The 18,785-nt window shown below is 43.0% G+C and overlaps 1 protein-coding gene and 1 pseudogene across 4 annotated transcripts in view; both read right to left on the bottom strand.

Annotated features, from left to right (window-relative positions):
* Cdon (cell adhesion associated, oncogene regulated) overlaps positions 1-18,785 on the bottom strand; it is an 89,892-nt gene that overhangs the window by 31,708 nt on the left and 39,399 nt on the right. For all 4 annotated transcript variants that reach the window (XR_002381372.2, XM_040729768.1, XM_005085842.4 and 1 more), the window contains exons 8-11: positions 13,946-14,299; positions 8,350-8,639; positions 7,388-7,562; positions 4,479-4,610 (exon numbers count right to left, since the gene is read on the bottom strand). Coding sequence is in view for 3 of the 4 variants with exons in the window: in XM_040729768.1 (XP_040585702.1) it covers positions 4,479-4,610; positions 7,388-7,562; positions 8,350-8,639; positions 13,946-14,299 (951 nt within the window). In the remaining variant the exon portion in view is untranslated. The remainder of the gene's footprint in view (positions 1-4,478; positions 4,611-7,387; positions 7,563-8,349; positions 8,640-13,945; positions 14,300-18,785) is intronic.
* Positions 3,261-3,415, bottom strand: LOC121133572 (annotated as a pseudogene).

The raw sequence follows: 18,785 nt of genomic DNA, 5'->3' as shown, positions 1-18,785 counted from the left end.
ATGTATAGGAAAGGAAATAAAGGAAACTGGAAGGAAGGAAGGCAAATGATTACAGATATGATAATTGACTCACAAAGAATGAATGGTAATGAATATGATAGTTTCTGCTATTCTATTTTAGGGTTATGACTAAAGCCACGTGCACGTGATTTTGATTTGATTTTGGCTAGGGTATGTAAATAATTTTCCCAAATGTTTTCTTATTTGAAATGTTTCCCGAATCACATAAAACAAACCTAACAACCTACTGATGGTTACAATAACTCTCAAGGCTTCAGGAATTGCTGCGTTGGAAAACACAGGCTGTCAACACATGCACGGATAAAATAGGGCAAAACCAATACTAACAAGGGAAGGAGAGGATGTGAGGGAGGCAGGGACAGTGCCACAGAAAGACGACGACACAAACATATAGACAAGTAGGTCAGAGAGCACTACCACGAGGCACAGGTGCTGCCCTACGTCACAGGTTAGGACTAGACCCTGTGGCAGATGAAACACTGGGAGTGAGGTCACCAGTATTAAGTCAGGGGCCTAACTTGCCTTGCTGAACAAACAAGCTGTGGTTGTAACGGCTTCCTTCGTGAGTCCCGCAGAATGGTTACACTGAACCCCAGGAAGCTGCCATTCTGCTTTCACATCAGTCGCCTGTGAATTCTGGGGACATCTGATTCTCCGGAGGCCAGTGGGCCTTTCGGAGTGCTGACTGAGTTGCTAAAGATAGACATGGATGGGCAACCTGGGCCATGATATTGGTGAAGCGACTAAAGACATCTTGTCTTTCTCCTGAGTCCATGCTTCTCAAGCAGCTTGCTTTATCTCAGCATCGATTCAACCCTAATTTCTAAGGCATACGAAGGAAGTCACACTGAGCATGGTACTTGTATGCAGAAAACCAGGTGTTTTACAAAACAAATGGCTTATGGGATAAACAGAAGGCATTAGCAGACAACTGTGGGAGATACTTACTGTATTCCTTTCCACTAGAAAGCAATGGAAAGAAACAGAATGAGCAGAAATGTTAATGCACATCTTTACTGAAAACCAAGAGACTTTCTCAGGGTGCAAAGTTCAAACTCACCAAATGCCACAGGTCAAAGAGGAAAGAAAGTCACTGAGAACGTCCACAGAGAAGAGCACACTCAGTCTCTTTCACAGCAGTAGCTGCACTAGGAAAACAGATTCCTACAGCAGTTCCTCCACCAGCTGTGAGCACACTCACTGTCGTCTAGCACACTCACTGTCCAGCACGCTCACTGTCATCCAGCACGCTCACTGTCGTCTAGCACACTCACTGTCCAGCACACTCACTGTCGTCTAGCACGCTCACTGTCGTCTAGCACGCTCACTGTCGTCTAGCACACTCACTGTCGTCTAGCACACTCACTGTCGTCTAGCACACTCACTGTCATCTAGCACACTCACTGTCCAGCACACTCACTGTCGTCCAGCACACTCACTGTCGTCCAGCACACTCACTGTCGTCTAGCACACTCACTGTCTAGCACACTCACTGTCCAGCACACTCACTGTCCAGCACACTCACTGTCCAGCACACTCACTGTCCAGTACACTCACTGTCTAGCACACTCACTGTCCAGCACACTCACTGTCCAGCACACTCACTGTCTAGTACACTCACTGTCCAGCACACTCACTGTCCAGCACACTCACTGTCCAGCACACTCACTGTCCAGCACACTCACTGTCTAGTACACTCACTGTCCAGCACACTCACTGTCCAGCACACTCACTGTCCAGCACACTCACTGTCCAGCACACTCACTGTCCAGCACACTCACTGTCTAGTACACTCACTGTCCAGCACACTCACTGTCCAGTACACTCACTGTCCAGCACACTCACTGTCTAGCACACTCACTGTCCAGCACACTCACTGTCCAGTACACTCACTGTCTAGCACACTCACTGTCCAGCACACTCACTGTCCAGCACACTCACTGTCTAGTACACTCACTGTCCAGCACACTCACTGTCCAGCACACTCACTGTCCAGCACACTCACTGTCCAGCACACTCACTGTCCAGCACACTCACTGTCCAGCACACTCACTGTCTAGTACACTCACTGTCCAGCACACTCACTGTCCAGCACACTCACTGTCCAGCACACTCACTGTCCAGCACACTCACTGTCCAGCACACTCACTGTCTAGTACACTCACTGTCCAGCACACTCACTGTCTAGTACACTCACTGTCCAGCACACTCACTGTCCAGCACACTCACTGTCTAGCAGACTCACTGTCGTCTAGCACACTCACTGTCGTCTAGCACACTCACTGTCTAGCACACTCACTGTCCAGCACACTCACTGTCTAGCACACTCACTGTCCAGCACACTCACTGTCCAGCACACTCACTGTCGTCTAGCACACTCACTGTCCAGCACACTCACTGTCTAGCACACTCACTGTCCAGCACACTCACTGTCCAGCACACTCACTGTCCAGCACACTCACTGTCCAGCACACTCACTGTCCAGCACACTCACTGTCCAGCACACTCACTGTCTAGTACACTCACTGTCCAGCACACTCACTGTCTAGTACACTCACTGTCTAGTACACTCACTGTCCAGCACACTCACTGTCCAGCACACTCACTGTCCAGCACACTCACTGTCCAGCACACTCACTGTCCAGCACACTCACTGTCCAGCACACTCACTGTCATCTAGCACTCACTGTCTAGCACACTCACTGTCCAGCACACTCACTGTCCAGCACACTCACTGTCGTCCAGCACACTCACTGTCTAGCACACTCACTGTCCAGCACACTCACTGTCCAGCACACTCACTGTCCAGCACACTCACTGTCTAGTACACTCACTGTCCAGCACACTCACTATCATCCAGCACACTCACTGTCATCTAGCACTCACTGTCTCTCACACAGAAACCTCAGAGCCTCAGTTACCGCCCCTGGAAAGCAGACATGCTTGCGCCCTCAAGAAGCACTTAGAAACAGCAAACAAATAATTTCATCTGTGTACTTCACTTAGAGAATTCCAAACTCATAATCTTCACCTACAATTGTTTATCATCCATCCTCCTTTTAAATGGTTCCTTGTGCCCACACCCAAGCTTCCTCCTCCTCACTCAGCATAGATTCTGTTACTCTAACCTCAGCTATGCCCTGCCTCCTCCTCCTTCATTCACTGGGGTCATCTTCATATTTTTCTAGGTGCGTCTCTTACATTTCTTCCTTTTAACAATCCGTTGGGGTTTTTTTTTTGAGGGGGTAACATGAATGCAGTCCCCCACTACCACAAATTATGCAGTCAAGTTTCCAGAATTTGGGGAAATCATAGAGATCAACAACATACCATACGTAATTAAAAAAACCTCACCCTGGGGAAACCATTCATGATCCCTTGCCAGGTTAAGTACTAGGACTGACTCTTCATAGCTGCCAGGAAAAGATTACATTTCTTTAAATTTATTTATTTATTGTGGGTGGAGAGGCATATGGCACAGCCCATGTGTGGAGGTCAGAAGACAATTTGCCAAATCCATTTCTCTCCTTTCACCGTGTGAGTCCCAGGGGTCAAACTTGGTCTCTCCGGCAGTAAGTATCCTTACCCACTGGTCGAGATTACACTTTTAAGTGTATCAAATAAGACATGGGCACCTACCTGCTTCCTTATACTATCATCGACCCCAACAGCAATAAGTCACACTAACTAACTGAACGCAACATGCCATCTGTCCATCTGCGCATCTGCAGAAGCTATCCTTGCCTTCATCTGGAGGCATCGTTCCTGTCTTCTGAGGCTTAGCTCAAGACGCCGAGCAGTCATGTGAACCACTATGTGCTCTCCCTTGTATCAAGGCAAGACCAAGCTGAATAACTCTCCTGAGGTCCCACATCACCAGGAGTATAAGCATAAGCAGAGCAGACAAGCTGGCTGTTACTGGGGCGCCTGTGTATATTATCCGTTCCACTGCTGTGGGCTTAGGTGTCTCTTCACTTTTTAGCAGTCAATTCACTGGTGTGTGTGTTTAGATGTCTATGTTACCCACTATGCTTTAAATCCTCGATAGCAAGGATTACTTTATCTCTGCTGTGCTGGCAGTTAGTAATTTGCACATGTTGTGTTAAGTAAATAGTAAAGTATTTGCCTTTGAGGTGTCATCTTTACTCTTATAAAGCTGATATTCACATAAGTAGTGTGCTTACAGTAACTCTGAAAAGTAACTCTGACATCAGTCCTCGGTAAGTAAGGTTCTACTTCAGGCCTAAACACACACACACACACACACACACACACACACACACACACACACATGCCCAAATACATGCACACACACACACCACATATACACACACATATATAAAAAGTAGCTATGCAGGGTAGAATATAACCTAAGTAACCAATGTCCCATTCATTCCATCTCCCCAAGTGAAACAGGACACTGACATTTATAAACAAACAAGATGAAGATACTTTACCTCCACTATGCCTAGAGGAATCCGTAAGCACAACTCCAAAGTTACTGTTGGAAGCCTCTGAAATAACAGGACGCTTAGGGATGCCCACAGGTGGAAAGGATGCCTGGGTGTTTTTTGACGATGCCATTTTTTCTGTAAAGCATTTTGTAAAAAGCGATAAGCTTAAATATGTAAAATAAAAAAACAAATCAAAAAATATATGAAACATAACCAGCTATAAAGATACACATGTCTGTGTCTAAACACGATACCTCCCTTATACTTAGCTGATGTCAAGAACTAGGGCAAAATTGCTTTGTCTTTTTCTAGCATCATTAAAAGAAAGCTGAATGTGTCTTCCTTCGTGGTACTACCTGGATTGGTACTACACATGGAAAGAACAACGTAAGCCTGCCACGAGTTAACAATCAGCTGAGAAGGGAGTCTTCGTGAAGAGCTGTCCGGCCTGCCTTAACTGATGTGGAAGACCCACCCCAGGCCTCAGATTTGCTCGCTTGGCTTTCCTCTGCTGCTGAGTGGATTCACCTAGCTGCTGCTGCTGTGTTTCCTGTCTCCATTAATGACTGAGGACAAACAGCTCTCCAGGAAGCTTCCAGGTTTTCAGCACCAGACTGAGACTTCTGAGGCAGCCAGCCTCCTGGACTCAGTAAGTAACATGTTGTTGGCTCTCCAGTGAGAGACAGCCACTGTGCGACTGCACCTATGGCTGAGGTACTGGGCATGAAGGACCAGCCTCCCAGGGTTCTCAGCCTCTCAGCTGTGAGACACTGTCGGTACCACTTAACATGAGCTAGTTTAATAAAGTTGTGTCATGTCTTTGTCTATGTCCCTCTATGTCCACATATGTCTAGGTATGTCTATGTACGTCTCTGCCTGTCTATGTATGTCTAAGCCTATGTCTATGTATCTATGTTTCTCGATGTGTATGTACATGTGTATGTGTATGTGTATGCCTGTGTTTGTCTATGTCTGTCTATGTGTATGCATATGTGTATGCCCGTGTTTGTCTATGTCTATGTCTGTCTATGTGTATGTATATGTGTATTTTATGTCTATGCTTGTCTATGTACATCCATATCTGTCTATATGTATGTGTAAATGTGTGTGTATGTGTATATCTATGTACTTGTATTGGATCTGCTCCCCTAGAGAACCTTGACTAATACAACAAATGAAGACTTGGACAAAGGTTCTGATTAGCCCATCCTTTTTGTTGCATGTATTCATTCCAAAATAATAATCATAATTAAGGAGCTTAAGGTTGTTTTTCCAAAGAAAAATGCTACCCTAACTTTGAATGTTTCAACAAGCAAAAGTGAAAATGGTTTTTAGTTTTTAAACATTAACAGCTATTCAGTGGTTATATGTCAGACTGTAAGTAACTAGGACCAAGTGTTGAAGACTAACGGAAGATTCATTTAAAATGGGAAAACTCATTTCTGCCCAGTAGTGAATAAATGAAAGTCTTTTTCCAAAGCCACTAGATGCATACTTCCCAATCCTCAGAGGCTTCTTCTCTTACAGCACAGTGTTGTGGAATATTTGTTTAACCATGTAAAGATATGTTGCTGTTTTACCGCGTCTGCCTAAAGCACCTAATTAATCTAATAAAAAAACTGAAAGACCAATAGTGAGAGAAGAGGTATGGCAGGTTTTCAGGCAGGGAGAGTAATAGGAGGAATTTAGGCTCAGGAAAAAAGAGAGACCACAGGAAGATACCAGGGGCCAAACAGACACAGAGGAAACAGGAAAGTAGACATACAGAAGGAAAGAAAGGTAAAGAGCCCCGACGTAAAATGCAGATGAATAGAAACAGGTTAAATTAAAGAGCTAGTGGGACAAGTCTAAGCGAAGGCCAGGTACTCATAATTTGTTAGTCTCCATGTCACTATTTGGGAAATGATTGGTGGCCCAAAGAAAATTCTAACCTCAGATGCAGGGCAGAGCATGCTTCTTTGGGGTCCCTCTGAAGTATTTCCCTGTGTTTGGGCCAACTCCAGCATGGCCTCCTCTATCTGAATTCCCCTCAAAAGCTGCTCATCAGGAAGATCCTTCTGGAATTCTGACAGGGTACTGCTCACATTGTCTGTCTTTCCTCACCGTACTCTCCTCCATTACACCTGACTCCATAACTCCAGAACAAATGTTCCAGCTCCTCCTTGCTCACTAGGCATCACCAGCAAAGACTTGTAAAGTTCCACAGAGTGCTGTGTGATCCAACTACAGATCACACACACACACACACACACACACACACACACACGCACACACGCACACACACAACCTTCCCTCTTTGCTCCATCACAGAGGCCCCTTTGGTGTGTACACCAAGCACTTTCTTTCCCCTAATGTGTAAAAGCCTTCTACTTCCCCTTTTTTAAAACACCTCACTGCTGACTAATACTGACCATATCCCTGGCCACCTACTTGCAATGACTCCAACTCAGACACTTCCCAAGTCCATCCCTGAAGTATTTCTTCGTTAACACCCCCCCCCAAGGTGGTTAGTACTTGGGCATATGCTCCTCCCACCTAGAACATGAACTCCACAAGGACTAGTGTTGTCTATTTTCTATACTGCCCAATTGGATTTTATCTGGAGTGGTTATCTGAGTGTGCACTTAACCTTCCTTATCAGAGTGTAAGCTCCACTGGGCTGGATCTCAACCTGACTACCTCTGACACACCTGCCTTGCCCATCTTAATGCTGTGGATCATGAACTTGCAAAAAACATGTGTGGAATATTACAACAGAATAAAGAATACAACCCCTTAAGTGCAGCCCCCAAAAGGAGCATAGTATGCACGTATAATGGATTTATATCTTAGGATTTCTACTATCCAATGGGATTCTTACTAATAAATTGACATTAAGTAGCCAGTTCACTCTAATGGAAGGTGGCACTCACCTTTGCTGGTCCGGAAGGTAAGCATGGCAGGCTGTCCTTCACCAACTGTACTTCTGGCCACCATTAAAACTTCATACAGACTCGATGGCTCTAGCTCAGTTAGATGCAGCTCATTTTCACTCCCTGGGACACGAACTGTGTGCCAACTGCCCACTGTACCAGTGCCATCATCCAGCTAATCAAGAGAAACCCAGAATAGTAAGAGATGAGAGCAAGAAACCATTTCGCCCAATTACAAAAACCTAGTATTCATTTAGTTCTAGAGGAGTCTGCAGAAGTGATGTATTATTGTAGGCAAGAGATACAATGCCATTTGTCTTATGAAATGTATCATTCTCGTTACATAAAGGAACTTTTAAATCTTGCTTTAATACAACCTGCAGAGGAAAAATGTCACCCAAAGAATCAATATATAGAGGCCCAAGCATGACCAAAATAAATAACCAAACCATTTAAGATTCTAGTACTAAGAGGCCAGTCTACGATGTGGTAGTCACAGACAATGCCAGAGGGCCTTGCTCCAACAGGTATCCTTTATTTGATGAGTATTCTACCATCTCAACAAAGTACAGAACTAAGGTTTTCAAAGTAGTTTACAGAGTTTGATGCCCAGTGGGTTAAAACAAGAGGCTTTATAGAAAACGGTGAGTGATGGGGCTAGAGGCAGAGTCCATTGGAAATCTCTAGCCTGGAGTTCCACCCCAGCACAGGCATGAGGGAGGGAAAATGGTATGGTTACTTTGGATTCAAACTTCAATTTGGGGAAAAAATATTTATACTTCATTGGTTCTGTTTTCCTAAGATGTGTCAATCCAGCATGACTGGGGGCGATACCTCTGACAAACGTATTCTAGAACACTCCCCTTTTTACCCTCCCACAAATGTAAAACACAATAAGCAAAGGTTTTGCACATACACAGGGCTAAGGAACGAGAAAAGAAAAATGAACGGGAAGGCTTTACCTTTCGGTACTTCACGAAGTAGGCATTGATGGGCAGGCCGCCATCCCTCCCTGCCCTCCACACCAGGTTGTACGTATCTGGCATGTGGGTTTGTGGGGGACTCAGTATATGAGGAGCATCGGGCACGGAGGCATTTTTCTGTGTTGGCAACTCCACTCCACTGGAATGCACCTTCACTGGAAACAAGCTCAGCAAACTAGACTCCAGACCATCTCTTGGGTCTCGTTCGTCATTCTGAGTAGCTTCAGAAGGTGTTACCGACTCTGCCTTTGTATTTGTTTCAAAAGGAACTGCACAGAGGGGAGAAAAATAAGGGGAGCAGAAGTTCACTTTTCCAGCATCTTCTCCTTAAGTAATATCAGTACTCATGCTGACATTATGAGCAGAACTTGAATATGAGACATTAAAACAAGCAACATTTAGTGACATCTAGCTTCTATTGTCAATCTGTCTACTCAGTGGAAAACAGTGATTGTTTGGAAAACCAGTAGCATGACACAATAGTTGACTAGTGAAAATACTTTTAGTTTTTACTTAGCTCTGTATTAATATTCAGTTTTTACAGTAACAATTTACTAACTCAATTTAAAAAGACTGAAGAGTCTGACACAACGGGTAATGCATTCTACTGTGAACAAAGTGACAGAAAAAGAACATGGGGACAGTTAGATGGCCCAGTCAGCAATGGCACCAGCCTGACAACCTGGGTTCCATCTCTAGAACCCACACAGTAGATAGATGAGACCCAGTTCTTACAAGTTGCCCTCTGACCCTCATCCATCCCCACATACACAACAAATAAACGCAGTGGGATTTTTGTTGGTTTTTTTAATGGTCAGCACTGTTCTCTTGCCCTCTGGGAAGCTAGTTTCCAAAGTTACTTCCCAGAATTCCCTCTTAAGCAGCACACTCTAGCCCTTAATCTCAGTTTAAGCTTCAGGAAGTGCTAGTTCTGCTTTTACTTTTGTTCTCAGGGTTTGGCTGCCACAGACATGTGGCAGCCAGTCTCATGTAGAGATTTCACAGACAGAGATGGACATGAGGGTCCACTTTCACAAAAGTCCATGAGAGAGTAAAGCTACTTTGGCTGTGCGCTCTTATTAGAATCAAGTTACAAATCACTGACCCAAGCAAGTCCAAAGAAAGAACATTCCAGCTGCATCTAGCTAACTAGAAGAATTGAACAGAACGGAATGGAATAGCAGAGAGGCTGTGTTACTAATCTTTTGGGAAGTCAGTACTCATTAACAGGTATCCCACTTGTAAGGGTTAATCTTGAGATCTAGAATCTCCACAGAAGCAAACTTTCTGGGCATGCTTGTGGGGGAGTTTCTAGGCTGAATTAATTGAAGTAGGAAGACTCACCCCAAACATGGGTAGCACCATTCTATGGACTGGACCCTGGGCTTAAAAACAAAGGAGAATGCCAGCTGGGCAGCTCTCTCTCTCTCTCTCTCTCTCTCTCTCTCTCTCTCTCTCTCTCTCTCTCTCTCTCTCTCCCTCCCTCCTTCCCTCCCCCCCTCCCATGCTCAACTAATGACCAGATGGGTAATGTGACCAGATAAAGTCCCAGCATAGAGGAAGTAAGGTGGGCACAAAATCCCACCACTAACCAAGGAGCTACTGCCAGGATAGCTCCTGGGAGTGGAAGATTCAACTTTCTTTAGATGTGGCCTCTGGTAGGTCAACCACACAGCAGGACAGGTCCCACTCCCAAAACTAGTTGGATAACACATACTGGACCCAACGGGGGGAAAAAATCTCAAAGTTGGGTTGGAAGTGATGGGAGGATAGAAAGGGTCGTCTGGAAATTTGTTGGGGAAGGGAGGGTGGATATGTTTTTAAGTGGTATGAGTCTACGGCCATACCACCATGAACGCACCTGACCTCACCTGGTCTTGAAACAGTGATATGAAATTCTCAAATAATTTGTAAAAATATCATGCAAAAATTGCCAGTCTAAAGATAGCTAAATCTTAATTCCTACAACCAACAGTATTTAAAATATATTGAATGTAAAAATAATACATTTTCACACACACAAACAAAGAGGCATATACCCAAAACTACTGAGAACATTGTGTGCCAAGAACTGCAACAAGGTATTTAATCTGAACCATCTCATTTAATTCTCAGGTAGAGAGGAGTACTTCCTCCTGCTTTAGGGGTGCAGAGCTGGAGTGTGGAAATTCTACACAACAGCTGCAGAAGAGAAGGGTGCTGTGAGAACAGGGAAAGTGTGAGCAAGATCTGTCAGACAAGGTGCGATAAAGCCCAGGGATTGACAATGGCTTCTCTCCAGTGCTGTGAGCATTGGCAACAATGGATCCCCTATTACTCACTCCCTTGAGGAGGAAGTGAGCAGAGGAAATGGTTCCCCCTACAATGAAGTCAGGCTCCTGGTAAAAGGTGGGTGTGATTTTAGAACCACACATGAACAAAGAACCAGCAAGAACAGACTAACAGTGGAAGATCAAGTTAGTATAAGAGAGAAAGAATGTCCTAGAGTCATCCTCCATCAAAGAAAATAAGAAGCTAGTGTGAAACACTGCAGAAGAAAACTAATTAAGTTCACTGAGACAACTTGAAAATATTGCTCCTGGAAGGAGCATGTTTACCTAGTGAGTCAGAGCGGAGTAGACATTCAGGGTGGATGTGGTACCTGCCAGTGCAGAGAATCGGGCTCTAGCTGGAGGGGATTAGCTGTGGCTCGGGTGGTGGGAAAGGACTCTTGTTTCATTAGTAGTTTCCTGGATCCTCCAGGCAGCTGACCACTGGGAAGTGGTATCTAGCCACAAAAGAGTTTCCATACCACACACCTCAGTGTATACAGAAGTGTTAGAAAAACGCAGCCTGTCCATGCAAGAGCATCTCAGTTCCATTTCTGTCACTCCAGGTGCAGAGCAGCCTGTCACAACTAACCAACCTCTACTGTTGCAAAGAATCTAGTGTGGGTAATTAAAAAGTTATATTAGATACTGCTTGAAGATTAGCCATGTAGATGTTTTTCATTTTATCCAAATATACTCATCATAAATTAAAAATATTAAGTTGAGAAAGTATATTTATGTTCCCAACCGGTCAGACACCATCACTTAGCAACAGCACACTAGAGTATTTATGTGCCCCTTGCCTGGTTGGGCTGACTGGGAGGAACATCTCATCGTTACTGCCCAGGGTCAGACACAGCTCTTCCTGGCAGCCCAAGAAAAGGCCAAAGTTCAGTGTCCTTTCTACTGAAAGTGAAGTTGAAAATTTTTAAATTAAATCATCAGAAGTTAAGGAAGGTCTAGATACTTGAAAGTCTCATGGTTATTATTATTTCAGTTTATGCTCAAAAACAACTATAAAAATGGGTAGAATTGTATTTCTGTATTCTAAAACTAATGTTTATTCTTTATAAGTTTCACACATTTAAACTTTGTATTTTGATCATATCTGTCTATCACTACGTTCCTCCAATTCTCCCTAGCACCCCTGCCCCCGTCTCCCAACTTCATGTCCCTTTTTTTTTTTTTTTTTTTTTTTTTTTTTTTTGGACAGATTGCTTGGTTTGGTCCTTCAAGACAGAGTCTTCCTCCATACTCTGGGATAGCCTTGAACTTGTAGCAATACTCCTGCCTCAGTCTCCCAGTTTCTGACCACAAGTATGAACCACCTCCCTCGCTTAAAGGTAGACTGCTTTTGAATTAGGAAAAAATATAGATACGTTAATGAATTCAGTGAGTCTGCAGAGAAACTAATGAAACGTGGAACACAACCACTCCTGACCAAGGTGTCCCCATGGTGACCACTCACACCCACACCACACTGCAAGGCCAGGCACCATTAGAGTTACAGACACAACTCACTCTGCCATATTTTACATCCAAGACCTCAAAAATTTAAGGTCTCTGGAAACAAGGGAGAGGGAGGTGTCACCTCTCTTTGAAATCTGGCTTTCCCTCTCCACAATGAACAAAGTAACTGACAGTTAATGCTAGAGCTTAATGAGACTCGGGTTTCTATGCAAAGATGTGCGTTAGTATGTAGTGTTTGAGCTTTAATAAACTCAACGGGTCTTAACACTTCTCTGAAGGAGCAAAAAGCCCAGGTGGGTAGGATGCAGCTGACAGTGTCACTGCTCATTAAAATGGTATTTACCAGGACAGGATCTGGAACTAAGGAGACTGTTGAAGGTCTAATCTAAGCACGCTGGGTTATGAAATGCTAAATGTTTCAGATTTCTCATACTCAAAGTGAGAAAGACAAAACATCTAGCTCCAGCAGCTACAATCATAACATCTCCTTAGGCTGCTGCACATTTGCATAAAATAATCATGCCTGCCACATTCTATCCAGGCAGCCCTTGTAAACCTATTAGAAGCTAATAATTCTAAGCTGTGCCACTCTTATTTTGCCTAGTGAAATATGTATATACAAATACATACACATATGTGCACATACATAGTCATATATCTAAACTTACATACTATTAACTACCTCTACTTAAAGCCAATAGCTAACTTATCCTGCCACAAACATCACCATAATGAATACCAATAATTTACCAGTAATTAGATAGCAATAATCATAATCTGTTATATTTATGGAATGATTTGTTACCAGATGGCATTGTAACAGTTTCCCTGGCCTCTTAGACTTGCATATTAATCCGACGTACAGGACATCAGCGACACATATCAGAGAGCAAGCAGAGTTCAGCAACTGGTGACTTCACAGTCACACACTGTCCCACCTCTCACACCCATGGAACAGCACATGTGGAAGCTCAGGTCCCTAGCTTTTCCACACTTACCTTCTGGCCTCCAAGTTTACCCAGAGCTAGAAACTCCTTGTTTATGTGGGGAAACAGCAATGGTAACACCCAAACTGTAGCACCAGCACGTTTCTGCCAAGACCACCCTAAGGTTCCTCCTCTGCTTTTTTATGAAACCATAAAAAAGGAGTGTGCCAGGACAGGAGTCTCTGTGTCCCCATACTAAAGCAGTACTGGCCATCCTACATCTCAGAAGAACACAGCAACAATTGACTCAGGTGATTTGACCGTTTAACAGACCGACTCAACCATCCTCTAACTGAACATTGGGGAGCACTGTTCTACATGCCCATTGGTGTAAGGTCTGAATTTGAATACTTCAAAAGTCCTATGAAACTGTTAAGTCATCAGCATGACAAATCAATAGCACATAAACACAATTAAATATCCCATCAGGAAAATAACTTACATAGTCGCATATGGGCATTTGATAGGCCCCTAAGTCTATATTGTCAATATAAGCCAACCCTTCAGACTTAGAATCTTGCTTCTCAGGTCTCCTCTGAAAACTATGTGAAATAACCTCTTCAGTACCTCCAAACCCCAAAGCCGTTAATCACAAAGACAGATTGTATTTTGAGCTCACTCCCAAGTAAGATTTAAATAGGAAGTGGAGACCAAGGCCCACCTGGTTCCTATACAGCAAAACACCCTCAAATGCAGCTCTGTATCTCCACAGGGAAAACATACATTCGTTTAAAATAACATTTCAAATAATCTTTTCCCCTACAATAAAAGGGCAGTGTTCTACTGAGGAAAATGCTGAAAGCAACTCACCAACCGTAAGGAAAGCTTCTGACTGTGTGGCACCATGCTTGTTTGTGGCTTCACAGGTATATTTCCCAGCATGCTCCTGAGTAGCTGCCCGAATAGACAGAGAGCTTGAGCCAGCCCGGGACATGATGAAGTAGACAGGCTCCAGGTCCAGGTCCCGATGTCGGAGCAGGTGGGACTTTCGGGATTTGGACCTGAGGACCTGAGATGGATGGCTGGTTATCAATCCACGGTGGCCATACCAATGAATGGTAGGGACAGGCACCCCGGTGGCATTGCAAGACAAGGTCACAAAGTCTCCATCCATCACCTCTACATTTTCCGGTGCTGTGACTATAACAGGCTTCAGTCCACTGTCTATTAGAAACACAATTCAGAGAATCAAAACTTGGAACAAGATAACATCTGCCCTGCAAAGGAATTTCATCCAGTTGCAGAAATGATACTGTGAAGATAGATACCCCTTCCAATTAGATCTCTTCTCAACTTTCACCATGTAAAATTGACAACGAAAAGTACAAGGCTTCAGAGCCAGCAGAGGCACTTGCCACCAAGTCTGACAACCTGATTTCAATCCCTGGACCCCATATGGTTGGAAAAAAACTTACACAAGTTGTCCTCTGACTGTCACTCCATGTACACCCACAGACACAGACACACACACACAGACAATCAACTTAATTATGGGTTCAGAGGATGTTCCAAGTAAATGTATAAGGTAAGAATGGAATCCTGAGTGAATGTGTGTTTTTGGGAAGAACCTCAATGCCTGAAACCCATAGGAACTAACAGAGTCTTCCCAGGTGAGGGTCAAGCTCAGGGAACTAGCTAAGCCTTGCTCTGGTCCCTTTGTGAATGTTGACAGCAAGTCCAAAAAACAATTGTAGCCTTGTCCTCGTGGGTGACTGCAACCAGAGACTGTCCCCTACAAATCCTCCTATTGAAACTAGCTAACCATCACTCCTGTGCTATCTAGAAAGCATTGAACTTCTGGGTTATTGCATTTTAGGGGTCCTCTATCAGAGTGAGTACTGCCCACCCAATGCCGGCTTTTCTGTATGTGTCTGTCTAACCTTTCTTCATTCCCTGATCACTCCAGCAGGTTTCCAGTACCAAGCCATGCAGAATGTTGTGTGTAACTGGGTTTTTTGGGGGTGGGGGCTGTCCTGGAACTCTGTAGATCAGGCTGACCTCAAACTTAGAGATCCACCTGTCTCTACCTTCTGAATGCTGGGATTAAAGGCATGTGCCATCATACTAGGCTGGCAGTGTATAATTTTTAAGAAGCATATTTTTTCCTCAAGTTCCCTACACAGATTTCCTGTTCCTCCTGAAAGGAGGAATGGATTCCATTAGGTATACCATGCCTACTTGACTGCCGTAGATACAAAATAGGTGAAGCCAGAACCTCAAGCCATAACATGAAAAAGGTAAGGAAGCAGAAAACTAGATAATATTCCTCCAAGGAAATGGATGGTTCTTGTGAAATCTGATCAGAGAGAGAGAGAGAGAGAGAGAGAGAGAGAGAGAGAGAGAGAGAGAGAGAGAGAGAGAGAGAGAGAGAGAGAGAGAGAAAGAGCACACCATTTAAGTGAAAGCTGACATACTATTTCTAATCATCAATATGAGCACCATTTTTGTTTCTAAATCAAAACGGCACCAAGTTTTCCCTACCAGTTCTGGTATTTTCTGAAGGGACTTTAAAGTGAGGCCACAGTAGACATTTTTTTCAGCATGTTGCTTTTTCCTCTAGGCCTATTTATCATGTCTGATAAAACTAAAGACACTGGATCTTCACAGATTCTGAATTCTTGCCAACTGAATGAGTACAAACCTTCTAACTAGCTGTAACATGCATGTCCCCGAGGACTGATGAAGCTGATCATCTCCTGGCAGGTTTATGTGCCATTCATAAATGCTTTACATGACTTGCTAAAACATTTGACTCATAGATCATACAAATATCCTCCAACCTATTCCTCAAAAACTTTCCCTTGTGAATTTATCTTTATGTACCGTGTGAGTTAGAGATTCAATTTTTGCTGTCTTTTTCATTTTGATAATTAATTATCTCAAGTCAAAACATGAAACAAATATCCTCCCCGTGGGGTGTGCAATACCAGTTCAGTCAGGCCCTTCCATGTAAAGATATTTTTGTCAGTCTATGTCGTGTCCAAGAGTCTATTTGTTCCTGTAGCAGTCTAAGACTTTTGGAATTATTACTGGCTTTTTATGCTTATAGCAAGTGCCCTATGCTTTTAGAGTGCTCTAGTTATTCTTGGGCTTCTGATTATCTTTGCATGTTTTATAATCATTTTCTCAAGGGCACACACAAACACATGCATACAGATGCACATACATACTTATGTAATACAGACTGGACTCAAATTCCTTATGCAGCCAAGAATGAGCCTGAAACCCTGATCCCCCTGCCTCCACTTTCCAAGTTCTGGTGTTATAGGCAGATGCTATTAAAGCCCAGCTAAAGTCTTCAAAATATTCTGATTAGATTTCCATTACAGTAGCATAAATCTACAGAAAAGTTTAAAAGGGCCAGATAACTGTATAATTCCAAATTTTGCTACCCATGACCTAGAATGTCTATGTGACTTTGTTACTAATATAAAAAGTGACTTTTAAATAATATTTTGTTTGTTGTTGGTATACAGAAAGGCAAATGATTTGTGTTTATTTAAGTATACACCTAGCTTCTTGTTAAATACTAGTATTTTAAAAAGAAAATGTATAATAAATAAGAGCCAGTTAGTATTTTAGATATTATACAATGGCAATAGTAGTTATAAATTAATCACCATTTGGATTATTTCCTTCTAATTTCTTTTGTGTCTTTATGTACTGGGTGGATTCTCTTGTATTTGGATACCTAGAGTGAGTTTTAAAGAGAATACCTTTTATCAAGTTAGATACCATTTATCAAGTTCTATTTCCATTTTTCTGACTGTCTAGCACAGTTTTGTCTAATTTTTCCTACTTGTTATGAAATAATCATGGTTTTCCTCCTTTATACAGTAAACATGATGAATAATACATTTTATGATAGACTTCTGAAATAGCTGCTTCAGCAAGATGCATATATATATATTGTACATTCCTGGCTTGCTGATATTTTATTTATGATTCTTATACCTATGTTCACAAATAAGACCTGCTTTTAGCTTACTTTCTTATCCCGTCCTTCTGTGATTTTAGACTCAAGATTATACTGACTGGAGAGCTTCCATTCCACCCTTTCTCTGGGAGAGTTGTGTAATATCTGGAAAGGTCTATAACTTGCAAATTTAGTAGAATCTACAAAACCATCTGGTCTGGTGTTTTCTTTGTGGGAAAAATTTAACTCCTAATTCAATTTCTGTCATAGCTGGAGAACTACTCAGGTTTTTTATTTACTTTAAGTCAGAGCCTTGCTAAGTTCTATTTCCCTTAGAATTTACCCATGTTATAGTTTGAATCTGGAGTTCCCCACTAAAGCCTGTGAGTTGAAAGCTTAGTCACCAGCCTGCCATGCTACTGACGATGAAATCAGAACAAGATGGGGCCCAGTGGGAAAAAGTCAGGTGGCCGGGGGTGTGTCTTCTGAGGGGAGACTGGGAACCTGCAGGCCTTCCGTCTCTCTGCTTCTGGGCCATGAGGTAAGCAGGTCCATTCTAGCACTTACTCCAGCCCTAATGCTCTCAGTGAGCTGCCATAAGCTCAAAGCAACGGCCAAGCGACCGTGTCTGCAGCTGCAAGCTAAAATAAAGCCTTCCACTCCTTACATTGACCACCTCAAGTACTCTGTTACAGTGACAGGAAGCTAACACCACAGCTCCGTTCATGTTTGTAATTTACTGTCCTATCAATCACTTTTCATCTCTATCGTGAGATTTACAACTTCCTCCCCCTTAATAGTGTCCGTTTATTACTTTTTTACTTAATTTTGCCAATGATTTGTCCACTTTATTAGACTTTACGAAAACCCAATTTCTATCCTTATTAATCTTGTGCTTTACGTTTCTTAGATGCCTTCTGCTCTTGGCTTTGTCCTCTGCTTTCTTTGAGCCTATTTCTTATGTTCCTTTGATTTACTCAATAATTTTCAACTTTACTCATTTTCTTTGGTAAGCACACAAGGCTATAAAGGTCCTAAATTCCACGTTGGCCGTCTTCCCACAGGACATGATTGATTGTGCGGGCTAGTCTTATGTCAACTTGGCACAAGCTAGAGTCATCTGAAAGGAGGGGACCTCAGTTGAGAAAATGTCTCCATAAGATCCAGCTGTAAGGCGTTTTCTTAATTAGTGATTGGTGGGGAGGCACCAGCTCACCGGGGGTGGTGCTATCCCTGGGCTGGTGGTCCTGGGTTCTATAAGAGGGTGGGCTTAGCAAGCCATAGGGAACAAGCCAGTAAGCAGCTCCCCTCCATGGCGTCTGCATTAGCTCCTGTATCCAGGTTGCTGCCCTGTTTGAGTTCCTTACTGCCTTTGATAACTGTTATATGGAACTGTGAGTGAAATAAAGCATTTCCTCCCCAACTAGCTTTTGGTCCATTGTGTTTCAGTGCAACAATGGTAACCCTAACTAAGACAGTGATCTTGGGCATTTTCATGGCCATTTAGCTCAAAATATTTTAAACTTCCACTGTGATTTCAAAACGTGCTTAAGTTTTCCAAAGGTATGACAATTTTCTTTAAAACATTTGTTTTTATCATTAACTTCTAAATTTGTCATGCCAAGGTCAAAGAGGTACTCTACTTCACACTGATGCTCTGACCTCTGAAATGTTTACAACTCACATCATAAACAGTTTCCCTCTTATAAATCAATAGGGAAAATACCCCAAACT

Source organism: Mesocricetus auratus, unplaced genomic scaffold (assembly GCF_017639785.1).
Source record: "Mesocricetus auratus isolate SY011 unplaced genomic scaffold, BCM_Maur_2.0 Super-Scaffold_100022, whole genome shotgun sequence".
NCBI classification, from domain to species: domain Eukaryota; kingdom Metazoa; phylum Chordata; class Mammalia; order Rodentia; family Cricetidae; genus Mesocricetus; species Mesocricetus auratus.
Note: the sequence above shows the minus strand (reverse complement) of the source record. Positions and strands in the feature narration are given on the sequence as shown.